This window comes from Amblyomma americanum, chromosome 5, assembly GCF_052857255.1.
Source record: "Amblyomma americanum isolate KBUSLIRL-KWMA chromosome 5, ASM5285725v1, whole genome shotgun sequence".
Classification (NCBI taxonomy): Eukaryota; Metazoa; Arthropoda; class Arachnida; order Ixodida; family Ixodidae; genus Amblyomma; species Amblyomma americanum.
In genome coordinates, this window is record NC_135501.1 from 25,085,130 (window position 1) to 25,097,254 (window position 12,125).

Below are 12,125 nucleotides of genomic sequence, written 5' to 3' on the forward strand. Positions count from 1 at the left end.
ATAGGACTGAAATAAAGCGTGGTAAATAAGAAGCTTGTGCCTTGGGGAAAATTCTACCCGAAGTCTCAAGAAAAACCCTACAGATCTAGTATGCTTACTTTCAATATGCATTATATGGTCAGACCACTTCATGAGAGAGTAAAAATCGCCGAGCAATTTAAACTTGTCCAAGATTTCAATGATGTTATTTTTGAGCTGCAAGGTATTGGTTACACCAACATCCAGACTTAGGGCCGAAAAATGACAGCTTTGGTCTTGCAAAACTTAGCTATTATACCATTTGCTTTGGACCATTTATGGAGAGCATAAAGAAGCATATTTCCTCAATTGAGTAGTTAATCGGCAGAGAACCTGGACTAAGGAAAAAACTTGTTTCTTCGGTGTACCGAATACAGCTTATATTATGGTCTATGGATGTGATGTCGTTGGCATAGACTTTCAATAGGAACGGACTAAGATCGCTACCTTTCGGGACACCACATCGAATCAAAAGGGAACGACAGTTGTGATTATAAATTTAAACGACCTGTTGACGCCTGTTTAAGTAGGAACGAAGAAGTTTAAGGGAGAGACCACGGACACCATAGCTTTCAATTTTACAGTCCCGTCCCGTCCTGCACTGTTTTGCGGTTTTGCTCCTCACGACATCTTTTACAAATGTTGTGCACTAAATTGGCATTCACAGGAAAAATGAGAGACGACAGGACAGAAATGCAGCTCAGAACCTCCTGCCACATATTCCTTTCGGACAAAAGGACACCTAGGGGACATACGTGTTTACGTGCTTTTCCTGAAAATAATAGCCCCAGGCTTCCTGTCCCAGCTGCCCTGACAGCCTTTCCGAAACATTACAAATTTATCCCTGGAAACAGCTTGGGTTCGACACGTTTTTGTCTCGTATGGTTGAAGTAGACTGGCCTAAAGGTTTTCTTGTTGGCGTCAGTAGCTTTTTCCTAGAATATGTCGTTCGACATGCCAACAAAACTACCTTCTTTTCGAGCCTCCATGTCTACAAGATCAGATCACTTCATAAACTTGGCAAGGTTACTGAGTGGAGGCTTCTTGCTTTGCACCGTACTTAGTAGTTTCTTGAGGCATTCGACACCTTCCCAATGGTCCAGTACCTACCTTTGTCCTTGACTAGGCAGCCGACTTTTCTTACGATGGCTACAAGTGCTGAGCGATTCGCCTGAGGCTCAAAGCAGTACTTGGGACTTTTTCCCAAGATTTTCTTGACGTTGCTTGGAATATGAGCGTCACCAAGAGTGTTTACCGGGTTTGCGCACTCATTTGTTCGGGCTTTCAGTGAAATGTCTGCCACATAAACCCGGTGGCTCGAGCTGCGAGCTAGCAGAATTTCGAGCCATTCGTAGTTCGAACGCAGGCATTTGTTTCCACCAAAGGCTTGACCAAGTGAGTGTGCGAATCCCGTGACCACTCTTAGTGACATTTGTCTTCCAAGCGAAGTCAAGAACATCTTGTAAAGAGGTCCCAAGTATTCCTTTGAGCCTCAGACAAACCACTCGCACTTGTAGCCATGGTGTCCGCTCCCTTCAAAAATGTTCTTATGACGATGCCTTGTGGAGAGTGGGGTGATTGGAACCGATTTGGAAGTACCATCTCGTGCGGGTTGTCTTTCTGTACACCGAGAGCCGCAAGTGAACATCACCTGTTTTTCCCCGGAAGAAAAAAAGAAGCGAAAAGAACCTAATTGTTTCTGACCTCCAAAGAACACGGACGCTCCTACTTCTTCATCATCCAAAGTCAGAAAAAGACTAAAAAAAAACACAAGAGATTTCACCTGTGGCTCAAGTACATTTGATCGACTAAAACGCGTTTGCATTCCGTATGCAAAAGGCGTCAATGAAACCTTGGACCTCATTCTCAAGAAGGAATGAGTACAAAGGGCACACAAACCGATTTCCTCCATCGGACGCCTGCTCCCCCGCCCAGAATACCGTCACCCGAAAGAAAAGGCACAAGGCGTGGTGTAAAAGATTCTCTGTTAGAAGTGCTCGGCGTCATACATTGGCGAAACCAAGAACTTCCTCGAATGAATGAAACAGCACGAAGGGGATGTGAAAAAAAAATGAACTGAGATCGAAGCGTGGTGGTGGAGCACTGCGAGGCATGTAACTACTATGTTAATTTCGATGGAACTGTGATTTCGATGGATTCTGCGTACTTACGAACGACCATGCCTTGGATTGGCTGTCCCCCATTAAATACCTTACAGGCTATCTGGGGATAAGGACCTTGCGATTGCATGAATACGCATTTAATGTCGTCTACAATTCCGGCCTACTGCTCCCAGACTGACTGTTCGTCTCACCATCCCAGCGATCCTCGCAGTGCCCTGAACCACGATACCGACGACTGCGTTTTGTCCGTATCGGACTTTCTACACATCGGCGACGAGCAGCGCCATAATCTGCTCGTGGTGCATCATGATACTATAGACTGTGTCGCCTATCACTTTACACAATATTTAAAAATAAGCTTTTTGAGTTAGAAGAGCTTTTTCAGCATAGCAGTGCAAGCGGTCTAGTACATCAGAATATGGCAAGACGTCTTAACTAGCTGGGTGGTTAACTAATATTGAATAGTTAACTTTTAACTATTACTTTTACACTCATTTTTTATTGGCGGGCTTGTAGCCCACCTTAAGTAATATCCATATCAGTTTTTAAATGTCAGAGGGTACCAGAGCGTATTCTGGCAGCGATGAATTTGTGCCAGCATCCTGGAGCGCTACTATATCAGGTAGTGTTGAGGAAGCAGAGAGGAGCTGCTGCAGGGGGTCTCGTATGCGCTGAAACCTTCTGCAGTTCTATTGTAGGATGTCTAATTGGAGATTACTGCTCGTCAACAGGGCCATGCTGGAGGGTAGGGGGCGAAGTATGGGCGCAGCTATGGGGTTGGCGGCTGAGGTATGTGCAGACATTCCAGCAATTATTTGTGGAATTTGTTATAGAATGGCTGTGGTTACCTGAGTGATAATCGTTCCTGTAATCTTAGTGATGGCGGTTTCAGTGTAATTTCGAGTATGAGCCTGAATATTGGCTTCTAGATGTTGGGCAATGTTTGTCAAATTTGGAATCTATATTTGGAATGTCATCTGGCCTGCGTTTCTTTTGTGGATGAGGAGTGGACGCTTCGGTTGGTGGTAAAGAGGTTTGGGGTGATGGCGCTGGTGAAGGAGAGGGAAGAGGGACAGTAGAAGGGATATAATTAATGGCTGCCCTGAGATGCCTTACATCTTCCCGCTGGACAGCTATCTCTTCCTCCCGCTGTGAGGTTTGGGGGGGTAATGGTGGCTTTGGTCGAGGCTCGCTGGCGGTCTTGATCAGGAATTATCAGTGGAAAATCATTAGGAGTGGGCACTGTGGCTTGAATTTCGGCATGGTCAGTCATCGAGGCGGGGAGTCCTCGCTTTGCACGAGCCTGTACCGGTAAGGTGGCTCCCAGCACAAAGAATGCATCTGGGCGTGCAAGGGGCCTCTTGAGTGCCCTGCTTTTCACCACATCGCGGGCGTATTCCAGCTAATGCGTACGCAGGAATAAATGGCACCCTCCGCGGCGACGCCGCCATTGGAATGAAGGAAAGCGAGAAATGAATAGGATAGGATTTGGCGAGCGCGTGCAGGGTCTTCCTTCATGGCCTGAATGCCCTTTCATTCTGCTCGATAGAAAAAGGAAAGGCTAGTCAGCAGTCGCCAGAATGCGCGCATGACATAATGTTTGCCCGGCGCGGTGGCTCAGTGCTTAGGGTGCTCGGATACTGGTCCGAAGTATGCGGGTTCGAACCCGCTTCTACTACTTCGTCCCATCTTTAAGCGCTAGTCCCGTTATATTAAGGTGACAACTAGCTAACACGTATTTCCGCCTTGAAGATTTACATATAGGCTATTAAAATTTTCTAATCCTTGCAAACTTCAGAAGAGCAAGGTTCCGGCCTGGTTGGCAATGCATTCAAAAGGACGAAACAGCGCGATGAAACACGGGCACACAAAAAAACGACACACACGAGCGCTTACTCACAACTGAAATTTCATTCTGGTGGAAAGACGTTTAGGCAGAAAACATGAGACGATCTGTAAGAGGGCTGCTGCAGCAATAGCCGGCAATCAGTGTGGCCGAGTCACATGATGGCAAAAAAAAGAGAGAACAAAAGAAAGTTACATTCGATAAGAGGACGGTGTAAAGGGCCGTGAAAAAGTGGTCGGGTAGGTAACGTTAATAAGAAACAATGAAAAAGTACCCAAAACGGTGTGGATGCGTTAAAACCATGAAGGACACTGAGGAGATTATACAAGTGAATACATCAAAGCATGAACAAAGTAAAAGCTTCAATAACGTGCCCCAAAGATGGGAACTAAAATAGTTAAAATCTGTAAGACGCTACGGAGGATAAAATAAGATAAAAGAGATAAAGGCAGTACGAACGACGGATCAGTGAAATATTCAGCTGTGTGTGGCACACAACAAACGTTAGGTACTTGTCAAGTCACCCAGAAAATCCAGCTCTTTTTTGACAAGGAGAGGGATGTATTGCTCACGCATTGTTCCCCGGCATAATGAATTTTGAGGGCTTCGACAATTGCCCTCGTCAACCGATCTCGTCCTCGGCCGATAGTGGTGCACCGATTAAAGTAAGGTTTGCAGATTAGTTCACGGCTGTTTTCCCCGAGTTTGCATTTCTTACAGTGCTTAGCCAGGTGCCCAGAAATGGCTATGCTTTTAACGTTGTATTGACCTTCTTGGAGTCGGGTACTGATATATCTTCCCGTTTGACCGATATACCTCTTCCCGCATGACACCTGCACGGAGTAATTTATTCCTGAATCACAGGGGACATATTGGTCAAAGTGTGTCACCCTACAGCCTCGGGGCTCCAGAGGGTTATTCACTTTAGAACAGAGGGCGGAAAGCTTGTTGGGAGTCATGAAGACGACATCCACGCCGGCGCTGTGCCACTTCTTTGCGACGATGGTTGATTGTGTGGAGGTGGGGCGTTACCAAACATTTCTGCGCTTATTGTTTGAAGTAGGAAATCCGACGTGCTGCCGGGACTTCTTGATCATGGAGCCAGCTGCGGTTACTAGGAGATGTAAGGTGTAGCCTGCTTTTAAAAGGCGATCGGTCTGGTCATTGAAGCTCTCCAGGAAGAAATGCCCAAATGATTTCTGCAGCGCGTTTGTGGAAGCCTAGTTTCACTATGTCCTGCTTGACAAACTTTGTGTGGGCTGATGCGAACTTCATTAGTGGCTTCTTGCCTCTAGGTTTCCATGACCAGCAGGTGTGATCAGAAAATCGGAAGCCCAGGTCAAGAACGGTGATTGACTGATCATTGGGGGCTTCTTGAGTCAAATAGAGAGACATTCATCGTATTTAAAGCTTTTGCTTTCTTCCCGTTTTTATGTATTCACTTGTAGAATCTCCTCTCTGTCCTTCATGGTTTTAACGCATTCCGCGCCTTTGGGTAATTTTTCATTGTTTTTTGTTAATGTTACCTACCCGACCACCTTTTCATGGCCCTGTACACCGCCTTTTTATCGCTTATAAATTTCGCTTGTTTCAAGTTTTGTTGCCATTTTGTGAAGCGACCGCACTTTTTGCCGGTTATCGCTGCAGCAGGCCTGTTAACCACCCTTCATGTTTCTGTTTAAACTTCTTTCCGCCCGAATAAAATTTTAGTTGTGAGTGAGCGGTCGTGTGCGTCGTTTCTTTGTACGCCCGTCTTTCATCGTGATGTTTCTTTCTTAGCCCGGAGCCTTCGTCCTCTGAACTTCATCTCTTGTTCTTCGTGCTTTTTTAAATGTTTGACCTCTGACCCTAGTTTCATCTGCTCTCAGGCTGATAATGCCGATCTGTTGCTCTCGTACCCTCTGCTTCTGTATCCGCCACAACACCCTGCCTCCGGATGTCCTCGCTATATTCGACGGGTTTGCTCCCTCGTCCGGCCATGGGATCCGGATACTTTATCTGCTGAGGCCCGAATGGCAGCGAAAACGTTGTCTCTAAAAGGATGCCCTTTTCCTACGGGTGTGCTGAAGCAAGTCCTCGAACCGTGCTTGGAAAGAATCCCTTCGAATCCTCGACACCCACGGCGGAATTCCTCGGCATTACCCAAAAGGGTTTGGAATACGTTAAAAGCCTGAAGGACACAGAGTATCTTATACAAGTGGATACATGAAAACGGGAAGAAAGCAAAAGTTTCAAAAACGATGCATGCCTCTCCCTTCGACGCGTGAAGAACCCAACGATCAGTTAATCACAGTTCCTGACCTGAGCCTCGGATTTTCTGTAAACCACACCTGCTAATCTTACCAATCTAGAGGAAAAAAGCCACTTCTCTGTCAAGCCGGGCAGAGTGAAACTAGGCTTCCAAAATGCGCTGTAGAAATCATGTGAGCATTTCTTCCTGGACAGCTTCAATGACCAGACCGATCGCCTTTTAAATGCAGGCTACCCCTTCCATCTGCTAGTAACCGCAGCTGGCTCCATGATCAAAAAGTCCGGGCAGCACGTCGGACCTGCTGCTTCAAACAGTAAGCGCAGAAATGTTTGGCAACGCCCCACCTCCACACAATCAGCCATCGTCGCAAAGAAGTGGCACAGAACCGGCGTGGATGTCGTCTTCACGACTCCCAACAAGCTTTCCGCCCTCTGTTCCAAAGTGAATAACCCTCTGGGGCCCCGATGGTGTAGGGTTGCACACTCTGACCAATATGTCCCCTGTGATTCAGGAATAATTTACTCGGTGCCGGTGTCATGCGGGAAGAGGTATATCGGTCAGACGGGAAGGTATATCTGTATCCGACTCCAAGAAGATCAATACAACGTTAAAAGCATAGCCATTTCTGGGCACCTGGCTAAGCACTGTAAGAAGTGCAAAATCAGAGAAAACAGCCTTGAACTAATCTGTAACCCCTCTGTAACGCCTAATGGCCTTGACGGTAAATAAATGAAATGAAATGAAATCTGCAACCCTTGCTTTAATCGGTGCACCACTATTGCCGAGGACGAGATATGTTGACGATGGCAATCGTCGAAGCCCTCAAAATTCATTATGTCGGTGAACAATGCGTGAGCAATCCATCCCGCTCCTTGTCAAAAAAGAGCGGGATTTTCTGGGTGACATGACAAGTACCTAACGTTTGTTGTGTGCCACACACAGCTGAATAATTCACTGATCCGTCGCTGGTACTGCCTTTATCTCCTTTATCTTGTTTGATCCTCCACAGCGTCTCACCGATTTTAACTATTTTAGTTCTCACGTTCTGGGCACGTTTTTGAAGCTTTTACTTTGTTCATATTTTGATGTATTCACTTGTATAATCTTCTCAGTCTCCATCATGGTTTTAACGCATCCACACCGTTTTGAGTACTTTTTCATTGCCTTTTGTTTATATTACCTACCCGACCACCTTTTCACGGCCCTTTACACCGTCTTTTTATCGCTTACAACTGTCTCTTGTTCCTGGTTTTTTTTTCCGTCTTGTGACGCGACCACACTGATTGGCGGTTTTCGCTGCCGCAGCCCTGATAGCCACTCTCACATTTTTTCTTTTTAACCATCTTTTCACCAAAATAAAATTTCAGTGGTGAGTCAGCGCTCGTGTGCGTCCGTGTTTCGCCGCGCTGTTTGTTCCTTTCAACTTTCAACTGTGACATTTTTGAGGAAAAAAGTTTGGTACGATTGCCTAATCTATACTTGTATCACCTACGTAAAACACAGTAATTGAGAGTAGTGCTGTCTTCCTCGTCTTCTGCAGATATTCGTGACAAGTCTATATTTCTTCACAGCAGCTAGCTGGCAGCGCGTTCACTTGTCTCTTAGTTCTGTAACGAAGATGGCTTATTCCAGACACTAAAAATGAGTTCGGATTGCCTGTTTTCGTAAGGCAGTCAAATGCCGCACTACAAACTCTGCGGAACTTCCTCTAAACGAGCCTTACACCTTGCCACGTCCACTTCAATGCGCTGCCCTGCGTAGGGTGCGCTAGCGTTTATGTGGCAACGGTGCAGGTGCTTCAGCGTCGTCTTCACGCTTTTTTTTTTGCTCACAGAGCAGCGCCCGCAACCGAGTGCCGGTCATATGGCTGTGTCGAAGGTATCCAGCAGCTTCTTCGAGTGGACGAGGCCGGTGCCTCGCGAGCACTGGGATCCCCAGGACCCGTCGCTGCTAGAGGCGGCCCAGCCCCTGCGGGAGGTCGAGGAGACCGTCAACTACACCTTCCGAGACAAGGTAAGTCGTGGTGCTCGGTCCACGCTGCTTCCATCCAACATTAACGCGCAGTGCCACAGTACAACATTCACTACAAGGAAGTTCTCACGGTACGGGTCCTCTTAGTCCGTCTCTAAGACGGCACCGCTGAAAGCGTAATGACCAGGATTATGTCTGCACGACTGCGTGTGCTACTCAATGTGGGTGCCATTTTCTTCGCCCTACCAGCAAAATTCCAAATAACCAGTCGCGGTGGCTCAATGAATTCGGCCTTCTGCTGCTGGTCCCAAGGATTCACGGTCGAATCTTGGACGTGGGTGCTTCGTTTTGATGGAGGAAAACTGCGAATACGGCTGCGAGTTGTGCATTGTCAGCGAATGTTAAGAAGCCCCAGGCAGTCTAAACTATTCTCGGCCCCCTTCAATGACAGCGAAACAAAAATTTCTAATAAATTAAAATCGATATCACGATTAGTCACGACTTAAACTGGAGTGATCGCGTACAAATTTTTGTAGAGCAGCCCAACGAAACCTTGCATTCCTAAGGCGGAAGTTAAAAGATACACCATCGGATGTCAAACTATACTAGATCAATAGTAAGGCCAACTCTGGAATACGCAAGCATAATTTGGGATCCGAATCGAAAATACCTTGTCGAAAAGTTTAACGTGTTCAAAGATTGCCAGTAAGGTATATATTTCTCTTACCAAAAAATGCAGTCCGTATCAGAACATCTATTACGAGCAAAGTTTCCAATTTTGGCTATTCGCAGAAAAACTGCAAGGCTAAAGTTTTTTTATCAGCTTTATCACAGTGTGTTCAATCTGGATTCGAGCTTGCACTCACGGCCACCTGGAATGCTGTCATCGCGTACTAACCATCATTTTGCAGTTGTGTCATACATGCCGAGAGTTGACGCCTGCAAGTTTTCGTTTCTGCCTAAAGCAATTATAGAAAGAAATGACCTTGACCGACGCGTAATCCGCAAATCTTGTTCGCTAGACACCTTTGTAAAAGAGCTCGAACTGTGTTGAACTGATTCTTTGTACCGATCCCACCCTGTAGAAGCCCAGAATGGCTAACAGTATTTGGAAATAAATAAATAAATGAGGGTTGTAACGGCTTCTCCTCTATCTTACTAACTACGTAGTAGCATCATGTAGTAAGGGTTCTGCAGCTACAGAAGCAGTCAATAAAGAAAGATGCAGCTGAAGAGGCACTTGAAGGCCACTTTCGGTCGGTATAGCTTTTGACACTACCTATCAGAGATAATTACAACAAAAACAAAAGGTAGGTATACAATCACGAGGATAGTAGGTTTGATCTCAGTACGTTGGCATTGGGAATCAAGCGCTCATCTCAGAAGACCGTCGAAGCAGACAGCTAACAAGACAAGGATAGCCTTGAATACGAAACAAAGATGGGTCTCGGAAATACATGTTTCAAGTTGCAAGGTTATTCAGCAACGCACACAATAGTAGTGAATGCAATAAAATCAGTACAGAAAGAGGCCCCGTAGTACACGACTGACCAGCCGCACTTTATTATACATATTATTTCTTTCGCTAAATCATGCTGATGTCACTGTCCCGTGTTCTTGCAACTGGCAGTGTTTAAAATCGTGTTTTTGCTACCTTCACTTTAACTTCCTTCACCCAGCCTCTCACAAGTGATGAGTGGCTTCCTCACTTTTTCGTCGAGCAGACCGCATCTGTACAGAACCAGAGAACGTGAAAAGGCCGACCGTCAAAGAGTTTGCAGGGACCTCTCCTAATGTGGCTACACGTTGCTTTTTCTCAATGCTGTGCAACGCAAACAGTGGCGACCCCCCCGATCTGACAGTGACCCAGCCGACAAAAAACGTGCACCTGTGCCATATGTGTCCCGAATCAGCGCGCGCGATTTTACGACGTTGTGGTGTCACACGTGCTGGCGAAAAAGTTGCGGCAAGCCGTCGTCAACGCAAAAGACTTGCCTCCCAAAAGAAACGTTTCCGGGCGTAGACTACACTATACCGTGTGCGGGAAGTGTAACCATGTGTATGTGAGTGAAAGCGGAAACTTTGATCAAAGGTTGAAACAACACCAGTATGATGTTGCAAACAAGAGAGCTTCGTTAAGTGCACTCGCCGAACATTCTGAAAGCAGGCAGCATGACGTAGATGGGAGCAACGCGCGCACTTTTCAAAACAGAAAAGAATCTCCAAAGCCGTCTATATCTAGAATCTTTAATCATTCACACAACCTGATACACACTTAATCCCACAGACAGGGCACTTGTTTGTGCGTACGCCCGCTGTCTAGGGCACATTTTCAAGCGTAAATAGCCAGCCTTTCACTTCTCCACCTGTTTGTGAACACGGCTCCCGTGTGGGAGCGTGTCATTTAAAAGTTCATTTTTATTTTGGTCGGTGTACTGCCTTCTTAAAATTCTCTTTTAGTCGCATGAGAAGTGCCGAACGGCGTGTTCTTAACAAGCAGCACTTCGCAGCAGTGAACCATTTATTGTATGTTTGTTTGTGATAATTAATGTTCAAAGAAATATATGGAGGTTTAAGGAATAAAAGAAAATCAATATTTTTCTTCGCGTTTTTCCACACGTGTTTAGTAAATTTGCAGTAAATGGCTGCTGCACGTTACGATTTATTCAAAAGGACACATATGACATCAGGAAGCAATGTTGCCTGGAGTGTCGAGGTTATCCATATTCGAATATTCCGGTCAAGCATGGTATGGACTATTTTCTATTGAAAGTGTAAATGATACTACCTATCCTTACGAGATATAAAGAAAGTAGTAACGGTCAGTAAAAGGCTTTAATAGCACCATTCACTACCTTCTTGCCGCCCTTTTTCCAATGGTGTTCCAAACAAGAGAACCAGGGCGTCTTTGCAGACGGGTGGCTGCAATAGGTGGGTGCTCTGCAAGAAGTAACTGCACTTTTCTTGCCGGTTTACCCCTTTGGCATTATCAGCGAAGATAAAACCCTCACTTACGTGGGCCGTCAATGAAGTATCGAAATTTTCAGTGAAATGCGACGCGAAGTCCAGCTTCCATTTACTGGTTTCTTGCAACTGAAATTTAAACAAATTCCTAGAGCATTGTTAACGACTCTCCGAGGTACCGTTTCTCCTCAGAAATGTCACGCTGTGAAGAGAAGCCTGTAAAATTTCGCCATTCTTTCTACAAGAACTCTCTTCGGCATAAATTTAGGGTCTCAGGGCAGACCGTAAAGTCTGGTCACGTGACCATCTCGTGAACAGAGTCATCCACGGTACCACACGTACATCGCGGTTATTGCCGTAGCCCAGGTTGCTTCAAAATTCACGTTGTGGTTCACGTTGAAGGCGACATGTATTGAACATCACGCTCACGCGACGCATCCGTAGCCTTCACGTGGCTGCAGCCACGTGAAGGCTACGGATGCAGGGTCCCGTGACCAACCTGAGCAAGTTAAATGGATCCTCTGTAAAGCACCTGGACAGAGATCGGCAGCAGTGGACCGGAGCACTGACGTTGCTGTGGTAGAGAAGATATTCCCCCCAGATGCCCGGTGGAATCCCGCACCGGAGCCGTCGCCACGCCTAAAAGCCGTTGCGTCGACCCTGCTTTCCTAGAGGAAATAAATGAAGGTCATCGAACACTTAAACACTCGCACTTTCCGAAAGCAGCAATGTGCAGCTACAAAGTGATCGGTCAGCAGCAACGCGCCGGGCTGAATAGTTTCTGTAGAGTGATGGCACTCCAAGGTACCACGGCAACGTGTCACACCTTGTACTTGAAACTCAGTGACCACATAAGGACGATACGCGCACTTTGTTAAATAAAACCAATAATAATTCGAATAAATCTTATTAAGTTCACTGCAGCAAATAGCTTCCGCTTAAACTTATGTTA

The 12,125-nt window shown here is 46.1% G+C and overlaps 1 protein-coding gene across 1 annotated transcript in view; it reads left to right on the forward strand.

Annotated features, from left to right (window-relative positions):
- Positions 1-8,011: 8,011 nt before the first annotated feature.
- LOC144133747 (endoribonuclease Dicer-like) overlaps positions 8,012-12,125 on the forward strand; it is a 54,795-nt gene continuing 50,681 nt past the window's right edge. Inside the window, exon 1 of the mRNA XM_077666869.1 lies at positions 8,012-8,251. Coding sequence (XP_077522995.1) covers positions 8,015-8,251 — 237 coding nt within the window. The 5' untranslated portion in view covers positions 8,012-8,014. The remainder of the gene's footprint in view (positions 8,252-12,125) is intronic.